An 18,614-nucleotide genomic window follows, 5' to 3' on the forward strand; every position below is an offset into this window, starting at 1 on the left:
CTCAAATGTTTAGAATAGTGGACTGATTTCCAAGTGAAAAGACTTTTGCTTTTTATCCTTCTGTTGTTGATTTCTCAAGTTATTTTCTTGTGGACAGAAAATAGGGCTTGTGTGGTTTGTGCTTTTCACTGAATTGGTTGAGATTTACTTTGGAGTCTAGTACATGGTTAGATTTTTGAGCTATCCCTATGTATTTGAAAATAATATGGATAAAAGGGTATACATTATTCTGTACATTTATATTAGAACAAACTTGTTAATGGACTTATTCAGTGTATGTTATTGTTGGTCTAGTTCATCTGTTCATTTCTGAGAGTGATATATGTCAAGTATACTCCCTGTTACTGAGCCTATTTCTCCTTGCATTTGATTTATAATTCTGATTTATGACACCAGGTACATAAAAGGTATGTAGGCCTTCCTCTGTCTACCTACCTATCACCTATGTATGTATGTATTTGTGTATCTATCACCAACTTAGCAGCTATGAATCATCTATGTCCTTCCAGTATATACCCCTATATTTTGCAAACTTGCATATACTTACATTTTCTAAACATATTTGGATTTATTCAAAACCTATCCCCTCTCAAATGAAAATCTTTCTCAAAAAAAAAAAAAGAAATGTAGTCTGCCTTTCACACTCTTTTTATCTTATTTTTCAAACACACCACTTTCCTTGTAATGATGTGGGATTTTAATCTTGAGGGTTTTTTTTTTGCTGGTTTGTTTGCATATTTATTTTTATAGTTAATTGCACACCAGCAATAATGATGCACTTTACTGATTTCTTTGTCCAGCACTATCTCTTACACCCCACACATTGCTGTTATTTTAGTGCTCCTTTGGCTGAGCACAATCATTTTCCTTAGTAAAGGTACTGTGGGTCAAAATGTGCTAATTTCTGACAACATATTAACTTTTCCTCTTAGCTAGATGCTAATTTGGCTGATTATAGAATTCTTGGTTCAAAATTATTTCTCTGTAAAGGAAGCAAATGAACGATGTGACTGATGGAGAGAGGAGGAGGCTACAGAGGTTCTCATGAGGTGGGAGGAATAAGCGCGGGAAGGACCTGGCTGATGGCTGATTGTGGAGGGGTTCTGGAGAGACGGTGGGGGGACTTTGGTACGCAGATGAAGAGACTGCCATTAGCTAGGAACATGGTCAGTTCACCCATGAGTAGGCAAGAAAGTAGGTTATTACCTCTGTTATTGTGAATTTGTCTATTTCTTCTGGTATTTGGTTATAAATGTGGCCATGGGAATGCACAGAAAACAAAATTGTTGTCTCTGACTGGGGATGGGAAGGAAGTGTTGAAGGCTAGCAGAGAGGGGAATGTGAACCACCTGGATAGTGGGGGAGAATGGAGAATGAGTTCTGGGAAGTACTGAGAGTTCACTGAGGTCAGTGAACATGAATTTAAGTTAGGACCAGTAGAATGACTGTGGATTACTCTCTGGCCGCATCCCAAATGCAGAGGATGGATTTAACCTGGTTTGTGGTTTTACCACATAAATATGGTAAAATGAGAGAGGCAAAGCTATCAAGCATGTATACAAGAAAGTGACTTGGATTACTGATCACAGTAGATAAACAAGTAGGAGAGGACAGGTAAGAAACAATGTGAGGACCAGGAAAGGGAGGTTGGACAGGCGGATGGGGTCCTAATCTGACCAAAGGATTGCTCAGATTCTAGGGGCAGTGAGCCATGCGGCTGGAGAAAAAGTGTTTGAAACTGAAGATATGGAAGAGCTGAACTACTGGGAATGAGGCGGCTGATGTGGAAGACAAGCTCATTTGGATGGGAGGCCAAGGAGCTGGTGTCAAGAATAGGAAGCCCATCTACAGGCTGCTGAGGTCACCACGGGTTGTCACAGGAGCCATGCTGGGCTGGAAGCCGAGTCTGAAGGTGGCAGGGCTGGATGACATGAGATTTAAAGTTTTTAAGGAGAAGGAAAATGGTCTGCACAGGAGAATGTATCTGCCAAATATGGCCACAGCAATACTTCTGGTCTCCTATGTTCTGCCAGAACCCCACTCCTCCCCACCATCAGGAGGAAAGTCCGCTTCATCTCCACCCTAATTTGGACAGGCCCCTTTTTGGCCACCTCAATGAACAGAATATGGCAGAAAAGCTGACATGTGACTTGTGAGGCTAGGTTCAAAAAAGTGACATGGCTTCTGCCTGGTTCTTTACCTCTTGGGGAGAAAGTGCACACTAGCCCTCACGGACCAGTAGGGAGAAACGGAGGCCAGCCCAGCCGGACCTTTGGGTGAACAAGCCTTTGTATGCCTTCATCTCTTCTGGCTGACGTCCTGGACACACTGGAACAGAGACAAGCTGTGGCTGCCCAAGCTCCTGGATCAGGGTGTGAGCACACTGAACGGATGTTTTACACCAAGTCTGGGGGTTTTATTTCTGGGCTTTCTATTCTGTTCCACTGATCTGAGTCTATTTTTATGCCAATACCATATTGTTTTGATCACTTTAGCTTTGTAATATAATTTGAAATCGGGAACTGTGAAGCCTCCTGCTTTGTTCTTCCTTCTCAAGATTGCTTTGCCTATTTGAGGTATTTTGTGCTTTCAGAGAAATTTCAAGACTGTTTCTTCTATTTCTGTGAAAACTGCCATTGGAATTTTGATTGGTTGCACTGAGTCTGTCAATCACTTTGGGTAATATGGCCACTTTAACAATATTAATTCTTCCAATTGATGAACATGGGATATCTTTCCATTTATCATCTTCAATTTCTTTAATCATGTTTATAGTTTTCAGCATACAGATCTTTCACCTCCTTGGTTAAGTTTAATTTCTAAGTATTATGTTCCTTTTAATGCTATTATAAACAGGATTTTCCTAATTTCTTTTTTTTTGGATAGTCAACTGTTAATATATAGAAATGCAACTGGTTTTTCTATGTTGATTTTGTGTCTTGCAACTTTACTGAACTTATGTATTAATTCTAATAGTTTTTAGGACTTTCTATATATGAGATTATATCATCTGTAAACAGATTTTACTCCCTCCTTTCCAATTTGGATGCCTTTTATTTCTTTTCTTGCCTAATTTCTCTGGCTAAAATTTCCATACTATGTTGAATATAAGTGATAAGAGTGGACATCCTTGTCTTGTTCCTGATCTTAGTTAGAAGGAAAGCTTTCAACCTTTCACCATTCTGTAGATGTTAAGTATGGGCTTGTCCTATATGGCCTTTATTATGCTGAGGTACATTCCTTCTGTATCTCATTTGTTGAGAATTTTTATCATGAAAGGATGTTAAATTTTGTAACTATGTAAATAAAATATTAACTGAACTTAAGGGAGAAATAGACAGCAATATAATAATAGTAGGGGACATCAGTAACTCATTTCCAGCAATGGGTAGATCATCCAAACAGCAAATCAGTACAGAGACATGGACTTAAACAACACTTTAGACAGAGGGAACATTCTACCCAACAGCAGCAGAATAAACATTCTTCTCAAGTGTACACAGATATTCTCCAGGACAGATCATGTTATGCCACAAAATGAGTCTTAAATATTTCAGAAAAATTAGAGTATATCAAGTCTATTTTCTGATCACAATGATATGAAACTACAAATCATTAAGAAGAAAATTAGAAAATTCACAAATACAGAAATTAAACAACCACTACTGATCAACCAATGGGTTGACAAAGAACCAAAAAGGAAACCAGAGAGCATCTTGAGACAGAGACAGGACTACACATACAAGTACTTAGGGGATGCCACGAAAGCAGTTCTAAGAGCGAAGTTTAGAGCAATTAGTGCCTACATTAGGGAAAAAAGAAACATCTCAAAAAGATAACTTAATAGATAACACCTCAAAGAACTAGACAAGAACAAACTAAGCCCAAAGCTGGCAGAAGAAAGGAAATAAAGACTAGAGCACAGATAATAGTAAAAAAGATTTTAAAACTTGGGTTTTAAAAAGATAAACAAAACTGGCAAACCTTTAGTTAGACTAACCAAGAGAAAGAGAGAGATGACATAAATAAATAGAGCTACAAACCATAGAACACCACAGCTCTACATAAATATACAGGCTAAGTGAACACTGTGAGTGATCACAGGCCAGAACAGGATGACCCAGAAGAGATGGTATCCTAGATTCATGTACCCTTCCAGGACTGAATAATGAGGAAAGAGAGAATCTGTACAGACAAACCAATGAGAAAGCAAATTGAATTGGTAATTGAAAACCTGTCAACAAACAAAAGCCCAGGACCAGTCTCACTAGGGAATTCTAGCAAACACTTAGAGAAGAATTAATGCCAACACCCCTCAAACTCTTCCAAAAAAGACTTTAAGAGAAGGAACACTTCCAAACTCATTTTATGTGGCCAGCATTAACCTGATACCAAAATCACACAAGGACACCATAAGGAAATCAAAGGTCCATATCCCTGGACACTGATGCAAAAGTCCTCCATAAAATGCTAGCAAAACAAATTCAACAGCACATTACAAGGCTCATACACTATGATCAGTGGTACTTTTCTCTGGGTGCAAGGATGGTTCAACACAGAGCAGTAAACCTGATAAACCACATTAACAGTATGAAGATAAAAATCATGTAATCATTTCAACAGATGCAGAAAAAAGCATTTGACAAAATTCAATATTCTTTTTCTTAACAAAGATCCCAAAACACTGGATGGTGGGCAGTCTTCCAAATAAAAAAAGAAATGTGTAATTATGTTTAATTAGGAGTAAAAATATATTGTTTTATTTTCATTTTTAAATTAACATATGGAAATTTCATCAGAAGACTTGACTACAGGGGTAACCTATATACAATATCAAGATCATAAAAACTTCACTGCAGTGGCTTTTCAAATGTCATAAAGGTTATACCAAGTCAATGCCCTACCTAAGCTTGCTAAGTGAACAAAAATATTTTATTGACAAGTTGGAACTTAGATATTATGAAGAGGGAAAACAATTTTCATGGAGATCTATGCTTTTAAGAGATAAGAAATTTATTTCAAAGCTATGCAAGTAAGTCACATAAAAATGAAACTGCTAGAAGCAGCACTAGTCTCAAATTAGCAGGAATGAAGAGGATGTTAATATTTAGACAGAAAACATTCATAAGTGAAATGAAAAAATCTATTTCTAAAAGTGGGAAATAAGATCTTTATAAGACCTGCATGAACAGTAGTTAGACATGCAAATGACCTTAAGAAGGAATTGCAGGACATGGTAAAAATACTTCAAATGTAAGAAAAATAAACATATGAAAATATCTGGAGACTGTATCCCTTTTTTGGTAAATACTAGATGGAATTTTAAGGTAAGACAAAGCCAAGAGCTACGCGTACTTGAGCTGTCATTAGAGTGATTCATAAGGTGTGAGTACATACACTGGACCGTGAGCATATTTAGGGCTTGCTCTGCTTTTAAAGACAGCGGCAAGTGGAAGGACATGCCTTCTTGTGAAGGAGAGGGAGCGATTCTGAGAGTACCACAAAGGAACGTGGTCATCACAGCCAGCTCTCCAGGCTCAGGCAGATGGCTGCTAATAAAGGGCCTGCCTTCTGGCACCTACTGTCGATTTCTTTTCATTATCAATACCCCAGACACTGAGCTCAGTACAGTTTGAAGCTTAAATTTTCAATTCTTAATTATGTGAAAAGTCTTCCATGGAAATGATTACTCTGAACTTGGACTCGTCTCAAATGCTTTTAAAACAAGGGCCCTTCAGTGCTCACCGATAACAGAGCAACAAACGCACCACTCATCTGCGGCAGTATGCATCGGGCTCCCCGGCTCGCCTCCACAGGCTTCCTGCCTGAGGCTTGACGGGAAGTGCTGAGAGCGCAGGCCTGCCTTCACACGCGCTGCTCTAAGAAACTCTGAGCTAGAGCCTGGCAACAATAAAAGAAGGACGACAGGGCAGAAACAGACCCTTGAGTCACACACTGTCAGGATTCCTGGGTAGAGCTCTCCCACCAGGAAGGCAAGAAAAAAGCTGTCACCTCTTCTCAGTGCAAACACTCAGAGGATGAAGAGAAGATACAGGTGGAAACTTTACCTTTGGTTAGAATTTGTAACTAGAAGGCAATCCCTGGGCATTATATAGCTATCAGACAGCATGTCTGTAAAGACATACTGATCTGGGAAACAACCTCACACTCTAGTGTTAAGTCGAAAACAAAGCAGGATATAGTAAGATTCCAACTCATTAAAAACTATCAACCATTCCTCACAGGCATAAAGAAAGAGACTGGAAAGGAGATATAACATGACCGTTTGGGGCCACAATCAGGCACAATCTCTGAAAACAAGCCACCAACAGCTTTCTGTGCGATCTGAGGGAGAAGCCACAGAGAGGGCACTTTCCCCTCACTGGGCTGTCCGGGCGCCACTGGCTCCCTGTGGGTGAGGTGGGGCAGGGCTGCTTCCATCGCCTCGCTCTGAGGGGTGCTCCACGGGTTCACAGCCAGACTCTGCTTCTGTTTGCTCCATCCTTTTAATCTACCTTGAAACCAAGCTTTCAAAGTTTGACACTTGATATGAAAGATTTACGTTATAAAGACAGACTTTCACGTCAATCTTTGGTAAAATTGATTTATTCTGAAGATGGCAGAGACAGACTTACCCGGATGATGAGTGTCTTCTCCACTGGTCAGGCTCATATTGTCTATTTCCTGCACCAAACAGATACAAAAACCAAAACAGAGAATTAAATTTCTCTAAAACTCAAACAGAAAAAAATGCACATTTCTAACAAGTATAAAAACAGCATTCTGCACATATGTGGAGGACACAATTTTGTCAACTCTTCATCTGTGCCCACATGGCATTAGATTTTTGTTGCATTATTACTCCATTAAAGCAGGAAGCAATTAACAAGAGGTAGGTGTGCTAGTGGAAGGAGCAGTATTGAAACTACCCTCTTTACTCATCCCAACCATCTGCACTCTATCTAGACGGTTACTGCCGCGAATGGCATCTCAAAGTGGAAGTGCACGTGCAGATGGCTCATGGGATGTTTTGCCAAGTTTGGAAAAAAGTAATGCATGGCTACTTCTGCAGCTGAGCCAACACCATCCCCTCCCAGCCTGCGGAGCAGCTGGCCACTTTCTGCCTTCCACTAGACAGGGAACATGGGCAGAGCATCAGAAGAGAACCATCAAACAAGCAAAAAAAGTGACCATTTTTCACATTTAAAGCTAACACTTCCTACAAAATTTTCCGCCTTCTGCTTGGCTGATGATGGCTGCTGGCCCAGCTGTGGAGTCTGCTGCTCACACCTCTCCCAGAAGTGTGAGGCTCCCGGGGCTCTGGCAGAGGGCTAGGGGGCAGGAGGTCACAGCATTGGCCAGATGAGGTTTCCAGGCTCCACCCGTGTTATCACAGATGAACAGAGCAGTTTTACAACAGCCCAGGCCTCCTATAGAATTACCACAGAGACGTGAAAATCTGAAGAGATCACAGGCAAATTTGTAGCTACTGACTGTGGGATTTAACACATCATTTCTCACCAGCAGCAAGGAAGAGGTTAAAATGTTCTCACTTCAGCTGCCACATAGCATTTTAAAAGTTCTGAAAGCTTTGATGTTCACCACCTCCCTGAGGCCCTGTGGCCCAGGGTCCCGCACCCCTAGTTCACACATGTCAGGGAGCAAAATGCTTCCCAGGGAGGCTGGATTCCGGGCTCAGGAAGGCCTCACAGCTTTGTGATTCTAACATCTAGCTCTCTCTCCTGCCCAAATGGAAAGGGCTCACCTCCTGGAAGGCCAGGGGCCAGGCCCTAGGAAGCTTCCCAACGTTTTGGCAGCAACTGAATACTCTCATTCTGAGGCATCTTTAATTATTCACTAACGCAAAGGATTTTACCTCTTAACCCTGTCCTGGTAATAGTGACAACTTTCTATGTACACTAATATCTCAAAAAAGTACTAAAATAGGGAAGGTGGACAAAACTCAGCAAAGTATGCTGGCCAAGTAAAGGCAGGCATAATTTAACCACAGTAGTGAGAACTGAAGAAGCATGTTACATAACCTGGAAAAAGATGCCCCAACCCTGATAAAAGGTGTGTGTGAGAGAGAAACATCTTGCACAGAAGCATCTGAAGTTACAGAACATGTGAGCACTGCCAGTGTCCCCATGAAAGGTGAAGCACAGCGACCCTCGTGCCCAGCTTTCCACTGTGCTGTCTGGGCTCTCGGTCCCTTCACCCCATTCCCAGGTACTAAATCTGACCCTAACTCAGCGCTCACCAACCACCTTGACTTTCCCTTTAACCTGAGGCTTCCCAGAGGTTTTCCAGCCCCAAGCCCTCCCAAACTACTGTCCCTGGGCTTTTCTGTTACTACTCATCATAGTCCTACCCCAGAACAGGACGGACTCCTCCGAGCCCCACGTGTCCGGCTAGGGAAGTTTGTAAGCAGTGTTTGGGCCCTGCTGTGGAGGCTGTAGGTGTTCTTTCTTCTAAGAGGTTCTTCTTCTCTAGGGCTTGGCACCCATGTGACAAACATTCCTTAGAGTCCCAGAGATTTCTTGAAGTTGAAAGTGGAAATGTGGGCAGTAAGGGAACGCCCTTCCCCTGGAGGGAGAAACTGATTCTGTGCGGAGTTCACAACAGGCAGACCTGGGGGTTCTGGGGTTCGCTAGGTCTGGTCACTGGTAAGCAATGCAATGGGACGCAATACGGCGTCTGCCTGTCTGAACCCACCTGAGTGGCCTGCCTCTGCAGAAAATGAAAAAAAAAAGCGTGCAAGGCTTATCCCGAAGAGGCTTCAACTTCAAGGACCTCCAGGTCCAACTACCCCCACCTCCACCCTGGCTTGGGGGAGGTCCAGCATGTTCTCAATGGCATGTCCTCCTGCCCACCCACAGCAGTACTGTTCCACCAGGGAAAAGCAGAACCAAAGACCCAGAGAGCTGGGAGGGCAGAGACTATGGAGGCCGAGGTCCATGACGAGGCCAAGGAGCAAAGCTGGGGTGGCTGGGCCACACGGCCCGTTGACAGGTGCCCAGGAAGCGCTAGGCAGGCATGTCAGCGATTCGCCCATCGCAGGTGTGATGACACAGGCCCCAGGTGAGTGTGCTCCTCTACCTGCACGGCCACGGCCCCTCCCACCCAAGCTCGGCCTGACTTCAGCCCACACACCAACCTGACCAGGTCACCTTGCCTCTCCCAACTCCCTGGCCCTGTGGGGAGAAAGGGGACGAGTCCAAGCCCAAGGGGTGGGCAGCAGGCCACACGGAAGACCTTGATAGCAGGGAAGGGCTGGGGTCCTGATGGGACCGCTTTCTCCTCATGTAGAAGCATACAGCGGATTTGAGGAGAGAGGACCCCATAGGCCCACTGGGTCAAGCCATTGCTTCCCCTCACCCTGCCTACCTTCCTGGGCTGGGGCTGCATTCTGATCCTCCCAAAGTAATGCTAAGGGGGTGTTTGTTGTCAGTCTCACTGTGGCATAAATCCTCAGACAATTTAGCCAGCAATGAAGTGGAAATAACCCTCATGCTCAGACTAGACTGACTGCAAGGGAGGAATGGCACTAAGCATATCCAGCAGCTCCAGACGACGGCGGGTAGCACTGTCTGCGAGGCAGAGGCTGCAGGTCAAGCTGGTTCAAAGAATCGTCTGGAGCAACTGTAAATCTGCACGTGTGTGGGCACTGCCGACACAGTAATCACAAACCTTGGTCTACATGGAACTATTTGGGACACTCCCAACATCTGCTAAATATGCAGATTCTACCAGAACAAAAGGAAAGTACTCAGCCCTTCACCAGGCCACATGCTGCCTTGACTCAGACGCCCATTGGCCACATCACAAGGCAACGTGCCATGGCTGTCTGGAGGAGCAAACCCAGGAGTGCCAGTTTGGTGTGCTTTTAGGAAATAATTTAAGCAATCTGTGAAATCTCTACACATTTCAGAGATTGCAAAAGTAAAAAAAAAACCAATTTAAGGTGTGTTTATATTTGGAAGGATAAAACTAGGTAATTTAAAAGTCTATCCAGTTCGGCTCTCAAAACTATAAGGAATTTAAGCTTAAACACGGATGTGAGGTTTTCTGTGTGTTTAAGGTATAATTACTATGTACTAAATTCAGCTTTATGCAATAAAACCAAATTTCTGTATCATACACATAAAAGGAAGGGATTCACGTAATTCCCAGATCACACTGCAAGGCTCTTACATACATAAGCCATATCACAGAAAACATTAAAATGCTACTTTTGGTAGAATGCTACTTTTTGTACTATTTTTTTATTAGAAGGAGGTGTGCATGTAACTGCTACAAAAGCCTTTTCTGAGTAAATTACAAAAAATTGGATCTTGAACAGATGAATGAATTGACAGAAAGTATATCAAGTGGCAAGGAGTAGAGACAGACCAGCACCCCATGTGGAAACTACCCGCCTCCACTTGGCAAGGCAATGACATCACACCTATCGGCAAGCTCGTCTGCTACTGACTTGGAAATACACCACCTATGTCCAAAGGGATGCACAGGGGCCTCAAGCGGAAGTGCCACACTACAGAAGCGCTTGAGCAGCCACCACAGGCCTCTTACCTGGCCCCTGGTCTCTCCAGTGCTGTCCTTGGCCAGATCGGCTGTACCCCAAGCTCGTCCTATGGGAGCCGGATCCCTGTCGTCCCCACCTCCCTGTGGGGACACATGATTGCATGTTAGCATGACACATTATGTTAAAAGAGTATAGCAAAGTGGCAGTGGGTTGGCAGTTTTCAAGCTTCTGGCTTCCTTAAATCCACAGGGAACCCATGAAAAACTCAGTTGGGGCCAGAGTGCCACAGAGGGGGTAGGTGGTGGGAGCTAAGGTCTGCATCACATCCATGCTCCTGGGAGTCTGCGTGGTGACAAAGGGGCAGGCAGAGGGACACCAGCCAGGGCGCTCAGAGCAGGCCCTCCAGTCCGCTCTGATGGCAGCTACTGCCCTAGGGCGGTGGGGCTGACGCCAGGGCACATACTGCTGGCCCCTAGCAGGCTAGTGGTGAAGCACCGAGGCAGCACTCAGAGCTCTGGGTGAGCAACGGTCCTGGGACTCGTAAGCCAGGCCAAGAAGTCGTCCCTCCCAGTGCCGAGCACACCTAGTCAACACCTGATTTTTACTATAAAATTTCCTCTCCTAAGTTCCTAAACCCTGACAGCTTCTACCATTTGTTTCTACTACAATTTAACACTAGAAAGTCTACCTAAGCCCATATTTAAGTGTGATTTTTAAAAACATCTCTTTATTTCAAAATGCTCCATAGATTGCCTGGGCACCATGCCACAGGTGTGCACTGGCACTCCAGACACAGGGGTCTGCACGGTGGGCCCAGCCCTGCAGCCCTGCACCCTGTGTGCTCTCCTCCCTGCCCGTAAAACACAGGGCCAAGGTACAGCGGGGAGACCACGAGGCCTGCTGTGAGCAGGAGAGCATGCACGTGCCTTACCTGGCCACTCCCACACCGCCTGCCAGGGACAGCCACTGCACTGCGGCCAGCCTCATCTGGTGCCTGGGCAAGGCCTCCAACCTGCCTCACTTCCACCTCCCTATACTGGCAGAGTCATTTTCCCAGAAGCGTATTTCTGATGACATAAGATCAAAACCTTAAAAAGCTCCCCAATTTTCTGTGGATAAAAAGTCAAGACTTTCTGGCCTCCCAGGTCAGGCCCCTTCCCAGCGTTTCCTGTTTCCATTAGATTTGCTCAAATCTAAGCTCCAGTTGTCTTTTGGAGACACAAGGGGGCCTTCCTGCTGCAGCTGGAGCTCTCTCCTTCCACTACAACCACACTGCACCTTGTCCGGCACAATTTTCTGCCCGAGAACTCCCATGGTCCTTGCACCAGGGAAAGCTGCCCTTCCTGGGCCACCACCTGGAGTACAGGTCAAGCCCCAACTGCACTTGCCATCACACACCTGTGTTCTCCCCTCAGCTGCCCGCTGGGCTGGAACTTGGGGCACAGAGGTGCTGCTGGGCTCTCCTCCTGGCCACAGGTGAGTGACAGAGGGCAAGTGGCCCAGGCTCTGGGCAGCTGGGGTCCATAGCGGTCAGCCTGGTGCAGGTGTAAGAGCACAGGGAGTGGGCAGCTTCCAGCAGCCTGGCTGGGTGGCCTGTGTGGCTGCCAGAGGCCAAGGACTAGACCCTGGCCACATCCCTTCAGCCCTTCCCCAGGTGGAGTCACGGGAAGAGTGTGACTTGGAGCACTAGGGCACAGGGCTGGGGCTCCAGCCCAGGGCTACCAAACCTGCTCAGCATTGGGCGACTCACATGGTATCAACCGTTTTCCTTCTGCAAAATGAGGGGAGTGACCCATAGAATCTCAAGTTGTATTTGGGAGGAAAATGATGACTTTGAGGACAAAAACAGGAACAGTTTCAAAATCATATAAACTGGGTCATCATTTCTGTTGAAACAGTTTCCCTCATGAACCTGGAATAATGGGGCAAGACTGATAATTGTGCCCATTGTATGCACATGTGTCATTAGAAAATAACCAAACACAGCTTCCCACATGGACTGCGAGTGGCTGCACAGCCCCGCGAACACAAATGCAGGCCCGCCGGGCCATTCTTTGGGCTTTAAAACAAAACTTGGCCATGTGCAGACCTCCTAAGCCTCAGGCCTACCCCCCGAAGAGCAGAGCAAGATGAGGCCCTCAAATCCTAGGGACAGTGGCATGCTTACAACGGCGTGCTTCAGGCCATCCATGGCACCACGCCACCTTGCTAGGGATGGGAGCCGTGGTGCTGCACTGACAGGGCACGTGGCTGGAGGGACAGGCTGACAACTGCTCAGGGAACAGGTGAAGTAGGAAGAGTGCTGCACACTTATTTTGCAAGGAATAAACTTTGGGATTCCACCTGCGTACAGCTAGGGGAAAGCTAAAGGGTGGAGGGAAGGACAGAGCAAGGAGGGACTGTGTGGCCTGGGGGTTCCTACCAGAGGCCCCTCTGCTACCCTGCTCTCCTTTGGTCAGATCCCACATGTGGCACCTGATGGGGTGTGGCACGTCCCAGTGGTGTACTGACTTTGTGACACAAAGCCTCTCAGAATGAAATTTGCAAGGCTGATGCCAAGCAGAATGAAGACAGTCTGGCAGACAGGAAGGTGGGGTGAGTTGTCTCGTCCCATCAAGAAGAATAATGGGGCTGTTACTGTCACAGGTACAATGCTAACCAAACAAGGATGTGAAATAACTAAAATAAATTCATCAACAAAGAAAGCTAATTAGTAAGATATGCAGCCTTACTGCTAAACAAAGAAGTATCCATTCAGTGAGATACACTTTTTCATCTACCAAATTAGTTAAGAAAACAAACTTTTAGGTGATGCCAAGGGTGCCAGGAGACAGAAACTCTCCCTCACTGCAGGTGAGAGTATGAGGTTGTAGGAGGCTTTGAGAAACAAGTTGGTGACATTTATCTAAATGTCAACTACATCTTGACCAGTAATTCTGAAAACAATGGCAGTGTATTTTAAGGAAACAATGCACATAAAAGCATTATGCATAATGATAAAAAACAAGCAACTTCAGAGCTCGAAGTAAGAGAACTATAAGGTGGTCAGGACAGGGGTCCTGCAGCCACTGGGGAAGAAGGGGCGTCTCACCGTGATTACAGCTGCTTCTTAGTCCAGACCTTCGTGGAAAAGTAGGACCCAGGATTGCCGAGCGTAATTAGTCAGATAAAAGTGCAGGAGCGTATACAGAAAAGCATTATCTGTCAACACTGGTTATCTTTAGGTGACAGAATTAAGTTATTTGTATTTTCTTTTTAACTGTTTGATTTACATTATGAATTTTTTTAATACACTTTCATTATCAGAAAAGATAAACCATAACTTCTGTGAGATGCAGACACTGCCCAAGCAACATGGCACTCCTGGAGGAGGGGGCCCCAAGGGCCTCAATCATGCCACTAGCAACACTGACTCTGAGATCCTTCCTGTACAGGGCCGGCCCCCAGCTGCTTTCATCTTGCTTTCCTCCCAATTCCGTTAGCCTGTTCCTGGCATTCTTTCCCCCAAGGAGGCTGACCTGAGTGACGTGAATGCCAGTGCTGCCTGCTGACCACGCGTCTGTTCTCCTTCATGCAGGCCTTGCACACAACCGACTCCAGGCTGTGGAATGTGGCAAGCCGTGCCCTCTGCAAAAAGACCAGACAGTGCAGAGCAGTTAGACAGGCGGGCCCGCAGGCCCAACTGTGCACTGGCGTGAGGCTGCAGCAGCAAGTCCCCCTCAGTGCGGGAGCTCAGCACCCTCCTGCATACCAGGGGTGTGGTGGCTACGCCTCCCTGCCTGAGGTCAGACGGCCTTGCCAAATCCCCAGCTCCGCCACCCACAACGCCCATGCCTGTCACACATGCCGTGACCTCACTCTCAGGGGTAAGACATGAAGCAGAAAGTGCAGGGCCTCCTGGGCCAGGGGCAGGCGGAGGACCTGCCCCTTCCCTCCTCCTCTGTTCTTCCTGCTGTCTCACACCATGTGCCTCAGCCTGTGTCCAAATGGGAAGGGTGGGCCTAGAATCGTTTTGTGCTCGGTCAAGACATTTGATACAGAAGCACGGTCCGCGAGTGACTTTCAGGCTGGGGCTGTGAGGCAGGCAGGCCCCTTGTTCCTCTCCGCAGTATTATAGTAACCAGCCCAGTCTGAGGGACATTTTTCTACATTACTCTGCCTCTGCTGTCTGTACGTAATTTTGGCTGCTTCTAAATTCTGAACACTTAAATTCCTATGATGCCCTGGATTAAGGGTGCGTGTGTGACACAGGATGGCACACTTCACCAGATGTTTTCCCTCTCAAGTGAAGCACTGCACACTCAACAGTGACAGGCCAGCGAGCTCTCCCATCGAATGCAGAGCCTTGCACACACCTGTGGGGTTAAAACACATTCTACAGAGCCTGCCTGAGGCCTTCCTTGGATATCTTCCAGGAATCACGTAGCCATCATACTTATAAAGTCAGAATAGTAGCCAGCATCCCCAGCTAAACCAACAGCCTTTGGGGAGCACTCTCCAGTAATCAATTGTCACTACTCCTCCTGGATAGATAAACTGAAATTTATGAGTGATGCCTGCAGAAGGAACATTCGATTGCAACCCAAAAGGGGAAAAGAGTAAAGGAACTTCAAAATTAAACACGAGGCTCGGTGGGATGTGACCCATCCTCCCTCAGCTGAGGTCCTGGGGACTCCCGCCTGGGGAAGTATTTGGCAGAAGCCACGGGCATGTGACCCTGTGGCCATATGCCCCCAGTCACATTTCAGCTCCTGGATCCCTTTACCAGGAGAGCAGCAACTGGAGCAGTGTGCCCAGCAGCCTTGCCAGGACCTCTGGGAACGGGTGCGATGTGCTCCAAAGCGGTACCTCTCCTCAGCATGCCCATTTTCTAAAGGACACGACCCTTTGGACAGAGGGCACTGTCCCCCCCATGTCCGCAGGCAGGTGGCACTGACAGCACGCCTGCTACCCCCACGTCTGGGTGTGAAGAAACCACGGACTCACGTTTTGCTCTACAAGAGCCTCTGCAGCGTATCCCCTCTCGGACTGAAGGTACTTTTGATGGAAGAGCTTCCCGTCGAATATGTTCCAAGGCATGAACTCGCCTGTCCTCCAGGGGAAGCCGCAGGCGCTATTGACCAGCACCAGAGTGGTGAGGCCGCGCACCAGGAGGGCGCCGAGCTGCACAGCCCTGGGGTCGATGTGATCGAGCTGTGGAGGCCAGACACACAGGGAGGATGTGAAGAAGGAGCTGCATATGACTGAGCTCAGCTGCCCAGCAACCCTGCTCAACACAGACACAGGCAAAAGCTTGGCACACTGCCAGCCCTCGAGGGGACCTTGCTGGATGGGGGCCCTGCAGACAGGCCTTCATGGGGAGCAGGGGTGGGGCCTCTCCTTCCACCTGCCCACCGCCCACCTGAGCTCAGACTCTGCCCAGGCCCACTGCACGCAGACACCCCCAGGACCACAGAGCGTCAGTGCTGAGGTCCACCGGGAAGACGCTGCAGGGCGATTTGCCATGGGCACCCTCCTCGAGAAAGAAGCCGAGAGAGCATCATCATTCTAGATACTGATGAGTTCACGGTATTTTAAAAAGTCACACTCTAATTATGAGTATAAATTATTAAAAATATCATTGTAGTTGTGGATAAAATGAAAGTTCCTGTGGCCAGGATTCTCACCTGGCCCTGGTTGGCTAGCTCACTACACATGTGTGGGCAATACATTACTACTGACTCTATATAAAGAGCTCTGCCCAGTGCTCTGGGCAACACGGTGGCATGGCTGCAAGGCTGCAGGAGAGCAGAGCACAGGCTGGAGTGGTGGCAGCACCAAGGACAGAGGCCCAGAGGACGGCTGTGCGGGCAGAGAGGCCCAGGGGCAGAGACTGGCTTGCTGCATGCAGACTCGCTCTGAGTGAATGGGATTCTAGTGACTGACCTGCCACCTGGAAATAAAATTGGGTGTAACCCTTTCACCCCAAGAATATTCTACTGTCATTTCTTTGGTCACACTGAACCCATAGTGAATTTGCCCAGGGCTGAAACCCATTGGCAAGACAGTAGTTGAGCATTTATCACTTAAGAATAAAATGGCTTATTATCTCAGAGGCTGATGGGCTTATTATGATCTTTACAATTAGGAAAGTCATACCAATACTCCTTTTTGTGGTCAAATGTACCTTGATGTCACACATTAATACTGTTCTTGGCTGGAGAAACACACCAATGTGCTCCTCAGGGGACTCAGGTGTCTGGTGAGAACCTCAGAGCCCCCAGGTGCCTGTGCTGGCACACGCAGGTGAGCTGCCTGGTCCCTCCGCAAGGGTCTGTGATTCTGCCCATGAGGGAAACACAACTGAACCCGTTGGCACCTGGTTTATGTTCTCTGCTCAATTAAAGAGTGGCTATTTTTAATTTCATAAAACAAATCAGGAACAAAGTGATGGACATGCTGTCCCCTTTATAAGTACGGTTTCACTCCACTTTTAAAAGAAACTTACCAACTGGGATCACCCGAGTTAATGTAAGGTTTAATGCAAGTGTGTTTGCTGTATGGCACTACTTTTTAAATTGTTCTAAAAAACACTCAGTCCTTAGAAAGAGCTGCCACGGAACAGGTCCATGGGCTGAGGTGATTCTGGTTAATTAAAAGCTCATCACAGCACTGCCTTTCCTTGGCAGGTGAGGCGTCTGCTAGCTGGCTGCTCCTCTCCATGTTCCTTACTGCATGGTCTGTGAGCAGGTACCCTCCTCCTGCTCTTTAAATGCCTCCAGCCCTAGTGCTCCTGCAGCTGTGCACGTAGCAGCCACTCTAGAACTGCACTGTCTGAGCCAGGAGCCAGAAACCATGTGTGACATCTGATTCTAAATTAAGTAAAATGAAATAGTTTCTCAGATGCACGAGCCACACTGCACCTGCTCAGCGGACACACGCAGCCGCGTGGCCTGTGAGCTGGTCGGTGCCGGCACAGACCCTCCATCCTGGCAGAACAGGCTTTTCCCTAAGTATCTCATATTTTTTCTTTGCTAATAACATAAACTTAAGAAAGTGGAGGTTGTTGCTTCTTGTTATTGTCTTATAGAACACACTCAGGTTGTGTATGCTGACTGTATCTGGTACCTGCTGGCTTTCCTTTTTAATTCTAATGGTTGCCCTGGGTTTGGGTTTTCCATGCACACAATCCTGCCACCTGTCAACAAGGATGGATCTTCGTTTCTTTCAACCCTGCGCCTCGGTGCTCCTCTGCCCTCTCTCCTGCTGAGACTCTAGTTCACCAGAAGTGAGAAAGAAGGCAACCCTGATTCACTCCCACAACCGAAGAAAAGCTTGCAATGTTTCACAAGTATGATTTCTGTACATTTTGTACACACTGTTCAACAAAGGCAGCCCCTCCTACCTAGCTGGCTCAGAGTTTACCATGAACACATGTTTCTCCTGCATCCCTTAACAAAACACTGTGCTCTTCCTCATATATTGTATTAATAAAGTGGATCACACTGGTTTCCAAATGTTAAATCAATTTTCTATTCCAAAATAAATCCCTGCCCACCACATATTATTAGTTTTATACACTGCTGGATTCAATTTATTAATATTTTGTCTGCAAGTTTTGAATGTCTGTGTAACAGCAATGACCTATGCTGTTCATCTCTTGCCACGTGTTTGTTAGGTTTGGCATCAGGGTTGGAAACAGGCTGGATTAGCATGACCTTGATGCTGCTCCTCCCCTGGATGCTTAGGAAAGTTTACCAGGAGCCATCTGGCCTTGAGGTTTTCTTCTGGGAAAGGCTGTTCACTTCAGATTCAATGCCTTCAGAAGACATGGAACCATTCAGATTGTCAATTTCTTTTCATTCCAGTCTCATTAGGCTGTATTTTAAAAAAATTTTCATTCTACATCAGCTGTCAGATGTATTGGTCAGCACTGTTCACAGCACCTACTAAATGTCCACATTGCCCACAGGGCTGCCCCAATCTTCATGTCTTTTTTTTTTTTTTTTTTTTTTTTTTTTTTTTTTTTTTAATAATTATTTTTTATTGAAGGGTAGTTGACACACAGTATTACATTACATGAGTTTCAAGTGTACAACACAGTGGTAGA

At 46.3% G+C, this 18,614-nt stretch overlaps 1 protein-coding gene across 7 annotated transcripts in view; it reads right to left on the minus strand.

The window, feature by feature from the left end:
• The window catches only part of FAM120B (family with sequence similarity 120 member B), a 102,869-nt gene that overhangs the window by 12,026 nt on the left and 72,229 nt on the right, over window positions 1-18,614 (minus strand). For 5 of the 7 annotated variants that reach the window (XM_057490262.1, XM_057490264.1, XM_057490263.1 and 2 more), the window contains 3 exons: window positions 15,512-15,718; window positions 10,573-10,665; window positions 6,636-6,684 (listed from right to left, as the gene is read on the minus strand). In XM_057490262.1, the coding sequence (XP_057346245.1) occupies window positions 6,636-6,684; window positions 10,573-10,665; window positions 15,512-15,718 (349 nt within the window). Of the gene's footprint in view, window positions 1-6,635; window positions 6,685-10,572; window positions 10,666-14,043; window positions 14,153-15,511; window positions 15,719-18,614 lie in introns of all 7 variants that reach the window. The other 2 variants (XM_057490261.1, XM_057490265.1) reach the window with 1 other exon arrangement.

The sequence above is a fragment of the Manis pentadactyla genome, chromosome 12 (genome assembly GCF_030020395.1).
Source record: "Manis pentadactyla isolate mManPen7 chromosome 12, mManPen7.hap1, whole genome shotgun sequence".
Taxonomy (NCBI): domain Eukaryota; kingdom Metazoa; phylum Chordata; class Mammalia; order Pholidota; family Manidae; genus Manis; species Manis pentadactyla.